Source organism: Zonotrichia leucophrys, chromosome 1A (genome assembly GCF_028769735.1).
Source record: "Zonotrichia leucophrys gambelii isolate GWCS_2022_RI chromosome 1A, RI_Zleu_2.0, whole genome shotgun sequence".
Lineage (NCBI taxonomy): Eukaryota > Metazoa > Chordata > Aves > Passeriformes > Passerellidae > Zonotrichia > Zonotrichia leucophrys.
Window position 1 is genome coordinate 39,977,489 of NC_088170.1, and position 12,909 is coordinate 39,990,397.

General features: G+C 47.9%; 1 protein-coding gene across 2 annotated transcripts; it reads left to right on the forward strand.

Annotated features, from left to right (window-relative positions):
- Positions 1-5,333: 5,333 nt before the first annotated feature.
- Positions 5,334-12,811, forward strand: EIF3D (eukaryotic translation initiation factor 3 subunit D). Of its 2 annotated transcripts, none has more exons than XM_064702471.1 (15): positions 5,334-5,458; positions 5,762-5,895; positions 6,100-6,145; positions 6,523-6,659; positions 6,754-6,839; positions 7,318-7,390; positions 7,526-7,641; positions 7,849-7,981; positions 8,551-8,698; positions 8,941-9,071; positions 9,520-9,605; positions 9,832-9,961; positions 10,441-10,583; positions 11,362-11,642; positions 12,654-12,811. In XM_064702471.1, exons 2-15 carry the CDS (start codon positions 5,773-5,775, stop codon positions 12,665-12,667), a joined length of 1,647 nt encoding a protein of 548 aa, XP_064558541.1. In that variant the 5' UTR covers positions 5,334-5,458; positions 5,762-5,772; the 3' UTR covers positions 12,668-12,811. The 2 variants fall into 2 exon arrangements, with proteins under 2 accessions (XP_064558541.1, XP_064558542.1); XM_064702472.1 differs by having other exon boundaries at positions 7,529-7,641.
- Positions 12,812-12,909: the final 98 nt, after the last annotated feature.

The following is a 12,909-nucleotide window of genomic DNA, read 5'->3' on the forward strand; positions in this document are numbered from 1 at the left end:
GCGGGCCCTGGGCTCCTTCTGCAGCTCTGGAAAGGGCAGTGCTCAGCAGCCAAGGGTGAGGATGCAGCATGACACACACACTGCCTCTTCAGCAATTCATGTGGTCCAGACCCTGGTGGTCAAAGCTACAGAAACCTTGGGAGAGGTCTGACACTGGTGGCAAAAATAGTCAAAAAAAGGCAAGAGACAGCACTAATTCACAGAAAGACAATTTTTGGATACACCAAATTTTGTGTTTTTTCCTGGTAGCATGGAAGGAGCAGACAGCTCTGAGCCCAGCCTACAGAAGCAGTGTGGTTTAAGAAGGAGAAGTGTGTCCTTGCTCAGTTTCTGTTTGTCTGTGAGGGCAAGACAATCCAGTCCGGCAGCCAGGGAGAGCTCAGCACAGCAGGAGGAGGAAGAAGGGAAAAGCCTCACAGTGAAAGCACTGTCTGCTACCAAGAACAATAAACTCAGCACATTCCTTGTGTGGACCTTACTGGACAGCCAGGGCTGGTCTGAACACACACAGCAATTCTGCCAGGTGCCACCTGCTCCCAGCCCCACCAGACTGCACAGGCAGCAAATTAAAAATCAGATTCACTGCACATACACAGTAACACTGTTTCATGGCCATTTTTCTAGGGTTCCTGAAAATCCAATCAAGAATTTTCCTGGAAATCCAACCAAGAATTTCCTTGACAAAGCTGGTGAGCAACCACCAGACGAGAGGACAGGTTTATAGTTCAGCAACCAGGACAACAGTGAGAGGAATGAAGCTCTTGGAAAGGAGGCCAAGCATTGCAGCAAAGACCTGAGAGAACAGCAGGCTGAGGAGGCAGATAAAAGTGCCATGGAAAAGACAGGATGCAAAGGGGAGGGCCAGGGAAGGAAGGAGGGCTTCCCAGCCTGTGAACATCGTTCTGGGGCATGAGCCAGTTCATATGTGGCCAAAATTGGTTACAACAAAAGCCCTGGAGCCAGGAGTAAGCTTTGCTGCTTTAAAGATGGTGACAATGACTGCGGAAGAGGAACCTGACCTGAGGAGGTGTGTGTGAACATCAGGGCTCCCCGCAGTGGGAAGGTGTTAAGGCTGAAGACTTTCCCTTGGTTTCTGGGTTTGTCAAGAAGCACGGGGCAGTGGAGACTAAGCATATGGCACAGGCATACGGTGTGTTTGGTCTTTAGTGAGGAACAGGAACCCAACTGTCTATTTTTGATGCATTTCTTATAAGAATGAGAAAAAGAACTACTGGAAAATGGTGCTTTAATGTGAACATTAGTCTTCCAATCCTCAGCTGCCTCTTTGATTGGAAGCACCATCATACAAGCTGGAAAGCAACCCATCTTAAGGCTTTCCAAAGCTTTTTCAAGGCAGATTTGATCTGTTTTCTAGGAACGGCCCCTAACAGGTTGGGTGCTTGGACATGCTGTCCTTCACTTAAACCTGGCAAGCCCCTGGTAACATGGCCTGAGCTGTGTATTATCCTCTCTCAGCAGGAGGAGGCTGCTCAACGCAGCGCCAGCTCAGGGGGTGACAGCTCTCCAGCGAGCCCCAAACTGCAGAGGAGATGGATGGCAGAGAAGGTTTTGGAGTGGAACATCTAAGGTGCTGGAATGAGTCCCTGTTTTATGGGCCTGCAAACACCAGCACAGAGCCCAAAGCCAGAGAAGTGGGAGACAAGAACAGAGAAACAGATGGGAGCAATTTATCCTGGCTGTTCTCATGAGCATCTTCCAGGGAAGAGTGATTAGTCTTATTAACTGATTAAATGATTAATTAACTGATGAAATGAAATTATGGATCAAGGATCAAATGATTGCAAGGCAAGTGTATTTGGAGTATTTTTCCAGGAAGCGATGTATTTCACGTGCCTTTCATGAAAACCAGAGGCCAGGAGGGGAACTGTTTGCAGCAGCAGCAGCAGAGTGTGGGGTCAGCAGGACAGGAGCAGAGGCACACGGAGCTGCAGGGCCCCAGCAGGACACGGAAGTGCAGTGCCTGGTGTGAAGTGGGAAGTAGGACAGACCTGCTCCCTCTCCTAGGAAATGTGACCTGAGATAGGCTGAGAAAGTTGGTTCTGTTCACCCTGGAGAAGAGAAGGTCTCATGGAGATCTCATAGCAACCTTCCAGTATCTGAAGAGGGACTACCAGGAAGCCAGGGAGGGGCTCCTCATCAAGGGCTGTACTGATAGAACACGGACTAATGGCTACAAATTGAAAGAGGGAAATTTAGGCTGGATATTAGAAAGAAATTGTTCACTGTGAGGGTGAGAAGACACTGTAACAGATTGCTCAGGGAAGCTGTCCATGCCTCAACCCTGGCAGTCTTCAAGGCCAGGTTGGACAAGGCCTTGGGCAATCTGGTCTAGTGGGAAGGGTCCCTGCCCATGGCAAGGGTGGCTGGGATTAGAGGATCTTCAAGGTTCCTTCCAACCCTTAACACTCTATGATTCTAAATGTGGCAGAAAATCTCCCCTGCTTAAGACTGGATTCTTTTTTTCATAGAACTCTTCTTCTCCTTGCTAAGAAAATGGGAGGTTGGATTCATGCCCAGGGGAGTGTTTATCCCGTGGCACCAGCCACTCCCTATGCATGCCATCTCCTCCAACCCACACCTATATCCACCTGTGTCACCAGAAAAGGAAATTTGAAGGGCTGAGACCAAGCTGCACATGATCTGCCATCTCTGGTAGACAGCAGCAGCACTACATTCTCTGCATGCACCTCACGCAGGCCCGGGAATGGAGAGGAAATGGAGGACAGCACAGGATTTTGTTTTATCAGTCTATTTCTCTTCATTCCTTCATTCCTAAGTCTATTTCTCTCTTTGGAACTTCTTCCTCTTTTCCTCACCATCTCCTGAGCTGAGTCCCTCTGAGCCCACAAAGCCAGCTTGGGGGCACAAGGGACAGGCACTGAGGAGCTGGCATCCCACTGAGCCTCTGCAAGTGACAAGCCAGGCAGTTCCAGCTCTAATGATGTTTGTCTCCAAAAAGGCTGTTTAGGTGAGACAGTTACAAATTGTATTTTATAAACTGTATTTCTATAAGTGGATTTTTTTTTTTTTTTTTTTTTTTTTTTTGCTAGCGGGAAGAGGCACTTTAATAATCCCACTTGTGATTAATGGCAGGGTGTCTTGTCAAAGCAAAGACCGCTGCAGCTTCGGTTCTTTCTCAAGAAGCAATCACAAGTGGAAAATAAAGAAGAAAATGCACAACCTCTCTGCCTGGAAAATATTGATCTGGACTCTTCCTAGGTAAAAGATACTCAGTAAAATTCTCTAAAGAGTTTTTTAGCCTGTGAGCTGAAGAGATTTGTAAACCAGATCCTGCTCTTTTTAGGGGTAGAGAAAATTTCAATCACTCTGGCATGAGAACATTTGGGATTTAATGATTTATTGTCCTCATTCCCTGAGAAGAAATACTAACCCAATTACAGAGACAGGGACCCAAGGCACTGCTGTATTAAATCACTGGTTCATGGTCTCCTAGAGAGACTGTAGGGCTGAATCCAACTTCCAGCCCTAGGTCTGCCTCCAGCAGGTCCAAGGAAGCCATCAGGCACAATGGGAAAGCTCAAATATCACACTGTGTGAACACAGCAAGGGCAACTGCAATTCCCATTCTTCACCCATCTTTAACTCTCAAAGTCAAGTGGTTTTTGTAACACCCTCTAAAAACAAAATGCTGGTTGAATGATCATACAACTACAGCCTGAAAAGTACCTGATTTTTCACAGCATCATTGCAGAGTTTGGAATGAATTTTTATTTTAAGAAGTTGTGTGCGTGAGAAAAGGAAGAAGCACACCATTAAGTCATGTTTCCTGTCCCAGCATGTGATTTTGTTGACATATTTCTTGTCCAGAGTCCTGTAAGTCTGTTCTCTATCAAAGTAATCTCTTAACCTCTATCTCCATTTTTATCTGGGAAAACAGAAATTTACCAACCAGACCTCACAGTAACTCCATCATATGTATGTACAGCAAAGTTAACCAGATGGGAACTGCACATTAATAGTTGAAATCTGTATTTGACTAAGCTGAGGATCAATATTTTTCCAATACATTATTTGTAAATTAAGTTGAACTCAAGTTTTTCTAAAGGAAAAAAAAAAAAACCAAAAAGGCAAGTCATTGACACCAAAACGATTCCCAACAGGCATTTGCCTACCATAGGGCTGAATACCTCTGCCAAGTTCCACAGTTCCAGGAAGTGTAGCCACCATTAGCACTGGAGGTGTTTCTGACCCCACCACTGCCTGAGCTGCTGTGCTCTGCTGAGCCTTCAGCACACACAGAAAGCCAAGTTTTCCTCCTCTTTATGACATCTGGGTACAAAGTGAATGGCTTTTGTCACACGTCACCCCCAGCTTCTACACTTTAAAGCCAAACTCAAGCATTTTAATCAGCAGGGCAAATTTACACTATCCTTAACAATACTCTCCTCCACTCCTGCATATTTTTTTCTCTATTAAGTGGTGATTAAGCAGGAATGAAATTTTGGTAAATGACTGCATTGTCCCAAAATTGTTTTTTTCACCCAGTCTGCAAGAGGCCAATCCACACACATAATCCAGATATTTGATTTATTTACAGTTCTGCATAGAAAGAGGTGCTAGCTGGCAAATCCACAAAGCCAGCACAACAACTACCAAAACTTCTCACTCTTTATATATTTTGGCAAATGAAGGTATTAATGACCCTTGGCCACAAGTTACCTAGGTATCTTTTTAATGAGTATTCTGTCTTCTATTGGTTAATGGGCCTCTTCCCGCTCATGCTAATTAGTCTGCATGCTCAGCGTGTCTCTCCTTTCGAGCTGCTGGCTTCCTGGGTCAGTGGCCATGATCTCCCCCTGCCACAATCACCTTTTACTCTCTTGGAGCTGATTCAGCACAGTTGCTGAGCTGTCTTCATTAGTTTCTTCCTTACCTTGGGGGTTCTGCCAAATGTCTTTGTGGCTTGTAAATTCTGCATTCTTCGTGTCCACTATCTGAGGTACATCCCTCTTCCCAAGCTTTGTTAACCTCCCCTGAGGTCACTGAAAAACGTTGATCCCTAAACCTTAACAAGGCAGTTCTACTGTCAAGTAATTCGTCTTTCTAACACCTGGACATCACTTGGAGCTTGTTTGTTAGCTCCTGTTCCACAGATTTAACCTCTTTTCTTGTTGATCAGAGTTGAAAGTACACAAAGATCAAACATTAAAGAACGACTTCTCTTAAGAATTTTTTTTTAATAGTTAACATTTTGCGACAACGCTGCCGCTTTACGGCAGCCGCGCTGGTTGCTCGCTTTTCCGGGGGTGGCGGTTTTTTGCCTTTACGGCAGGGCGCTGCCGTCGCGCGGCGCTGACGCCAAGGGCGCGCCGGGGCTGCGCGCGGCCCTTTCCCCGCCCGCCGCCGCCGCCGCCGGAGCCGCTCTCGGATCCGCCGCTGGATCCGCCGCCATCGGGGCCGCGCCGGGGCCGCGCAGGTGAGGGAGGCGCTGGGGTCACACCAGAACCGCTCGCCTGCCGCGCCGGCACCTCCCGCGTGTACCGAGACCCCCCAGCCCCGCCCCGCCGCTCCCGCCGGTTCCGGTGGGGCCGCGTCCCCGCCCTTCCTTCCCGGCACACGCAGCGCCCACCGGGACCCTTCCTTCCTCCCCGGGCCTGGTTGGCGGAGGCGCCTTCCCTTGGCGGTGGCTTGTGCCGAAGCAAGGCCTCAGGTCGCGGTGCCACACCGTGCGGCAGCTGAGGGTTTGAAAGTTTTTTTTTTATTATTTTTTCACCTTTAGAAAATTAAAAAATGGCGAAGTTTGTGGCACCCGTGATCCAGGACAACCCCTCCGGCTGGGGCCCGTGTGCTGTGCCCGAGCAGTTCAAGGACATGCCCTACCAGCCCTTCAGCAAAGGAGACCGCCTGGGCAAGGTACCTGTGCCGTGCTGGGCCCCCCTGCACGCTGCCTGCCGTGCTCGCTTTTGTTACCCTGGCTGCTCCTCCGGCATGGCAGCGCGTCCTGACACACTGTGAACACCTTGCAGGGCTGGCAGGCAGAGCTGAGAGTCAGAAGGATTAGACATGGAGCATATGTTGTGTTAGTGCTTACTTTTAACTGTTTGTGCTCGTTTTTAGGTGGCTGATTGGACAGGAGCCACGTACCAGGATAAAAGATATACAAGTACGTGTGGTCTGCTGGCTGCTTCTGGGGTTTATTTTCTGCAAAGTTTCCTTCCAAGCGTCGTTCCTGCTTTCATGTCTCATACCCACCCTGTAATTACCTGCACACCTCAGCAAGACAGGCAGCTTACTTTAGGAAGTGTGCTTTACCCTTGGGAGAGCTCTGTGGGGCTCTCCCTGTCCTTGCGGCTTACTCTGGGTTTTTGTACTGCCTGGGCTTGTACAGGAGGTGTGGAGGGGGAGTAGACATGCAGGTGTAAGGCAGGAGTCTTAGTTTAGATATCAGACTTTGGTGAAGGCAGATTGGGAGAAAACGAGGCAAAGCATCAGGGGTTTTCCTTAGGACCTTGGTGCTGAGTTGCTTTGTTTTGTCCCCAGACAAGTACTCGTCACAGTTTGGTGGCGGAAGCCAATATGCCTATTTCCACGAGGAGGATGAGACCAGCTTCCAGCTGGTGGACACGGCCCGGACGCAGAAAACGGCCTACCAGAGGAACCGCATGAGGTTTGCACAGGTAGAGTGTCCCTGAGACGGGATCAGAGGGAGCTTCAGCCCCACAGGATTCTTCCCAATTGATCTGTTCCTATTTCTCTCTGTCATTTCTGCAGAGGAACCTTCGGAGAGACAAGGACCGTCGGAACATGCTGCAGTTCAGCATGCAGACACTGCCCAAGAGTGCCAAGCAGAAGGAGAGGTGAGCCTGCAGAGATGGGCATACTGAGCTCAGGTTGGAGTGTGTGAACATACTGTTGATGAATTTGCAAACTTACAGTAACAGAATCTGCTGGAGCAAACAGTCAGCAAAGAATTTCAGGGTGTTTTGAGTCCAGTGTTGTTCTAGTGTCAGTAGTACTTAAAAGCATGGATTTCAAATGGCTGCCTAATAATTTAGGAAAATATTTTAGTCGTGTTTAGAAAGTAATTGTGGCATTCTCAAGAGAGAATATCCTTTCTGAAAACTGCATTTCAGTCTTCAGGTAGAACTATATAAAGAGCTGCTCAGAGCAAAGAACAGACTTCTTAATACCTTGGGCGTCTTGATCGACAGATGGCTCAACAAATGTTTCAGCAGCTCGGTGTCTGAAAGCAGTGCTTCTCTGGTAGTGGTTTGGAAGTGGAGGAGTGGTTGTGGCATATAGGAATCACGGCTTTTCTCACATTTGTCATTTTAGAGATCGTTTGCGCCTACAGAAGAAGTTTCAGAAGCAGTTTGGAGTGAGGCAGAAGTGGGACCAGAAATCACAGGTAGACAAACTGAGGAGCATTGTGCCCCCTCTGATGGTTAGGTTTCTGTGGCTGCACTGACAGGGCAGCTCCTCTCACACAAATCCTGATGTGTCTCCATTTCTCTCTGTACGTGTCCCCCCTCTGGCTGCGCAGCAGAAACCTCGTGACTCCTCTGTTGAAGTTCGCAGCGACTGGGAGGTGAAGGAGGAGATGGATTTCCCTCGGCTGATGAAAATGCGCTATCTGGAGGTGTCAGAGCCACAGGACATGTGAGTTCCTGAGACAGACCTTGCTTGCTCCTTGAGGTGACAGGATTTTTGGAAAGCGGGAGCTCAGGGGTCTCCTGCCTGGTCCCAGTGTTCTCATTGAAGTACCAAAACCAAGGGGAGGTAAAGGAACACCCAGCAGGCCCTGTGTGGGTCATGGGTGGTGTTATCTGTAAGAGGGGTATCCAGATGGTCCTCTTATCTTTGCAGAGAGTGCTGTGGAGCCCTAGAGTACTACGACAAAGCCTTCGACCGCATTACAACAAGGAACGAGAAACTCCTGAGGAGCATTAAGCGTATCTTCCATACCGTCACCACTACGGATGACCCAGTTATCCGAAAGGTATTCACCAGTTTGTGAAACTCAGTGTGGGCTGTTGTTGGAGACCAGCTGTCACCATCAGACCAAAGGGCAAAAGCAAGAAGCATTAGTTACCAGCATTACTGGTACCAGTATTTTTCTGAGGTGGAAGGCAGAGCTAGATTAATGCAAAGGTAGGAACACTGGCCAAGGAAAAGCTAAAATTCTGGAAGGGCAAGCAGACCAGTACTTGAGGGTAGAAAACTTAGGTCAGAAACATGATCCTTGGGCCTTGTTTTTGAAGGTGAGAAAGGCTCAGACATTTCTTTTTTGTGACTTGATTTGCAGTGAGAAGCTGTGCATTTTCCAACAGAATTAATATTTCATAGCAGTTTCTTACTTTCTCCTTGTGTGGGTGAGGGTGGGCCAGGATTGCTGTGTAGTACGGTACGCTTTGCTGGCAGCCGATGGGGTACTCATCAGTACAGCTTTCTCAGTCAGAACAGCAGAAGAAGTCAGTGATCTGGTTTGCTAGAACTTCTTGTCCTACCTAGGGAAGGGATATCTATTCGTATTGCTGAAACAGTTTTCTCCTCCTTCTATATTCACAGCTGGCCAAGACACAAGGGAATGTATTTGCCACAGATGCCATCCTGGCCACACTGATGAGCTGCACTCGTTCTGTTTATTCCTGGGATATCATTGTCCAGAGAGTTGGATCCAAGCTTTTCTTTGACAAGAGGGACAACTCAGATTTTGGTGAGAAAAAGTCCTGAAAGGAATTTCTGCAGCTGTAGGGTCTAATTTTCTTCATGCTTATTTAGGTGTCTTCACTGAGCCTCCTGAACGAGCTTATTACTGCAGTATGTATGATAGCTGTGTGGGGAACTTCAGTATTGATCTGCTCTGATGTGGGGCTAGAAATTCACTAAAACTGACATAGTTACTCTGACATAGTCACTCCCCCACGTGTAACCATTTGCATCTGGTTTTCTTCCCAGACCTCCTGACAGTGAGTGAAACAGCCAATGAACCACCTCAGGAAGAAGGCAACTCTTTTAATTCTCCACGCAACCTGGCCATGGAAGCTACCTACATCAATCATAACTTCTCCCAGCAGTGTCTGAGGATGGTAAGGTGGAGCTGTGATGAGTAGTGGGTCTGTGCTCCAGAGTCTCGAGAAGAGATTTCATTAAGGCTGCTGTAGTACAGAACAGAAGCATTTTAATTGACAGTTGTGTTATACCAGTGGTCTTTCAGTTTTGAAAGAGGTGGGATTATTTCTGGTGAGCGGTGTGACTTTGTTGTTGAAAGGTTTTCACCTTGATTTCACAGAGAAATCATCCTACTCCTGTTGATGATGTAGACAGGCTTCTCAGAAGTACACTTAATGAAGCCTAAGTGCCAGTACAAGTACTGCTTATAGTGCTGTGACTAATGTGGGCATGAGGCTTTCATCAGCTGTCTTAATGTTTTGGTGTTTCTCTACATAAGGGAAATCAGGTACTGTTACTGTAAAAGAATATTTTTCCAATAGAGGAAAGCTGTCTCCTAACATGCTCTGCTGTTTTCATCTTCAGGGAAAGGAGAAGTACAAGTTTCCCAACCCAAACCCCTTTGTGGAGGATGACATGGATAAAAATGAAGTAGCCTCTGTTGCATACAGGTAAGTTGATATTTCTGATACCCAGATTTGGCAGGGGGGCAGGATGTCAGTGTGATACGGAGGCAAAACAGGTTGGGAGTGTTATTGATAGAAGCTTTACCTTGAGAGGGATTCATGGATGACCTCACAGTGAACAGATAAAGGAGGAAAGGATTTTGCTGAATGCTTACATGGATCTGGAAGAGAACAAAGGTCAGAAATAACCAGCTGGATTGTTTATTGGCAGGTACCGAAGGTGGAAGCTGGGAGATGATATAGATCTCATTGTCCGCTGTGAGCATGATGGAGTGATGACAGGAGCTAATGGAGAAGTGTCATTCATCAACATCAAAACACTGAACGAGTGGGATTCGAGGGTGAGGAAGAACAGGATCCCCAAGCTAGTTCTTAACTGCTTCACTGCTGCCTGACATGCCAGGTACAGCAGGGAAGATGAGACAAACATCTGGCCGTGTTCCCCGGGTGTTACATTCCACTAAGGAGTATAACTCTGGTGGACAAGCCATGCTGATGAGATTCTCCTCTAAATGTGAGGTAGCTGGCTTGAACCCTCTTGTCTCCCTGGGTGTTCAGCATAGTAGCCAGTCTGTTCTTACGGTTCTCTAGAATTCTTTCCTCACAAACTGCCCCTTCTAACCAGTGCCACAAATGTTGAGCAATCCCAGCTGTTTGCATTTCTCCCTTCCCAGTGCAAGAGCTTTCTCCATAGGCTGCAGTTCACCCTCCCTCACGTGGTACCATAGGCTAGACAGCTTCCCTATGTGATGACAAGGTGGCTGAAGAGATGGCTGCTGCTGGCTTGTCAGGCTGACCCTGTGTCTGATTCTCCTCTCAGTATTGCAATGGGGTGGACTGGCGCCAGAAGCTGGACTCTCAGAGAGGGGCTGTCATTGCTACGGAGCTGAAGAACAACAGCTACAAGCTGGCCCGCTGGACATGCTGTGCACTGCTGGCTGGATCAGAGTACCTTAAACTCGGGTAAGGGGGGCAGTTCACACCAAATGTCTTCCAGGTGCATTTTCTAGTATTAAATTTGGTGTATGGCTGAGTGAAGCATTTTACAGAACAAGTAATGCTAAAATCACCCAGTGTTTGAGTGGCCAAAAAAGGAGAGCTTGTGGTGAGGGCACCAGCCTTGGTGTAAGCTGCTTCTTCTCAGCATCCAGCTGTGACTGACCCACACACGAGGGACAGGTGGCCTGTGTGGGCTCTCAGCCTCTTTGCTGTGGTCACCAACAAGGGAAATAAATACAGTCACTGTGGTGCCTGCCAGGAATCTGCTTGAGATCCTCAGTGCCCTGTAACTGAGAAATTAGGTGGTGGGGGGAGATACAGCCACACCTTTTTTTAAACTGTCTGCTTAAAATCAGTTGAGTACTGCAGGTAATGAACAAGAGGCTTTTGCTAAATGAATTCTAGTGATTCTGCCATGCTCAGTTCCATCCACAGACACAGAATTGATTCTTTTCTGTCTTTTTCATTCCAAACTCCCAGCTAATCGTGCTATTTCTTAATTTTATCTGTGAGGCTAATTCTTCTTTATCTTTTGTACCTCTCCATCCGATTTGGGGATTTCCAGGTGCATTGCAGATTGACAGTTTGTAGCCAAGAAATCCTCTTAGCTTTCAGTGTTGGAGTATTAGGATTTTTCAGCCCAGAAAACAAAAATAAGATGGTCACGCTGCTTTTCTTGGTGGTGTTCTGCTGTGTGGGTGTAATCTGCTGATACCCCTGTGGTTTCTTCTTGCCCCCCTAGGTACGTATCCCGTTACCACGTGAAGGATTCTGCCCGCCACGTGATCCTGGGCACACAGCAGTTCAAGCCAAATGAATTTGCCAGCCAGATTAATCTGAGCATAGAGAACGCCTGGGGCATCCTGCGGTGTGTCATTGACATCTGCATGAAGCTGGATGAGGGGAAGTACCTCATCCTCAAGGACCCCAACAAGCAGGTGATCCGCATCTACAGTTTGCCTGATGGCACCTTTAGCTCTGATGAAGATGAGGAGGATGAGGAGGAAGAAGAGGAAGAGGAAGGTTTGTAGCCTACTTGGTGCTTTATGCTTTAAAGTGATGTTCTAGTCTGCATGAAAGGGGGTTATGTATGATTAAGACCAGAGTTAAAGGGTCAGTCTGACCAGTGCAATGGCAGGAGAGGAATGAGGCTGGAGAATGTGTGGTCCCAAGGATAAGACTCTGTTGAAAAGGTGTGGGTGACATTGGGAGTACTCAGCTGGAAGAAGAACAGCACAGAGTTGGAGATGCAGATGTTGTGCCTCTGTTCAGATACTTGATGGGGACTGATTTTAGCAGGGTTTGAGGGGAGGTCCCACATCCAGAGCACTGCCTGGCAGAATGAAGCCTGCCAAGAAGCCCTCCATTCAGCGGCCCCAAGGTCTGCAGCAGTGGGTGGGTGCTGATTTCTGTTGGTACTGGGATATTTTTGGACTGCAGTTTTAGAAATGGCTGTGACTATGAGGTGACACATTTCAAACGCGTGGTAACAGAGCGCAATTGAGGTAATGTGGTGAAGGCTTTTCTGAAGTGACTCTTGAAGCTGAGCAATCACTGGCTGATCTGGGTGCGAGTTTTGGAGCATCAGCGGTGCCCAGTGGACAACTGCTGCCTTCCCTTTGCTGCCTAAAACCATCTCTGATGTGAGATCTGTATGTGCTCCACTGACAGAAGAAAATCATTTATCCTAGAGCTCTTGCTTCTGTGATAGAAAAATTATCTCCCAGATTATTTTTAGGCTGCAAGCTTAGCCCGGCTGCTCTGGATTTTATTATGGAAATGTTAGTTGGGTTGCTGCGTAATTTGTTTAGGAATGTAAATTGTTTATGACGAGTGTGTGGTCTTGGCTGATGGGCAGGTTTGTTGGGAAGCTGGACAGAGGCAAGGAGACAGTTGGAGGTGGGATGCATCTCCCAAAGTGACAGCCTTGGTTTTTTGTGTTCCTTGTGGCATTTCCTTGACAGCGAGGATTTAATTTTGGGGTTTTCTTCCTCCGGATGCATTCGCTTAATTTCTGCTTCTCTTCCTTTTCAGAGGAAGAGAGCTGAACCCTGCAACCAGCACCGAGGGGAGGGGCTGCAGTGCCCGGGCAGCCCCAGTCCCGGGGCTGGGCTGTGGCAGTACCTTTGCCCCGGCTGTGCTGCACATCGATCATAAACGGGGGAAAGCGGAATAAAGTTGATTTTGCCGACTGCCGGCGCTGTTTGTGTGTGTGTGTGTGTGCCTGGTTCGGGTGTCGCCCGCGGTCACGGCTCCGTCCTGCGCCTGTCCCTTTAAGCGCCGCCCGCCC

What these genes read in the sequence shown, in the direction of transcription:
- EIF3D (XM_064702471.1), top strand. Translation starts at nt 5,773, where the DNA reads ATGGCGAAGTTTGTGGCACCCGTGATCCAGGACAACCCCTCCGGCTGG. An exon ending in ATGACCCAGTTATCCGAAAG is followed by an intron (nt 7,982 to 8,550) that starts GTATTCACCAGT and finishes CTATATTCACAG; the next exon opens with CTGGCCAAGACACAAGGGAA. An exon ending in TGAACGAGTGGGATTCGAGG is followed by an intron (nt 9,962 to 10,440) that starts GTGAGGAAGAAC and finishes TTCTCCTCTCAG; the next exon opens with TATTGCAATGGGGTGGACTG.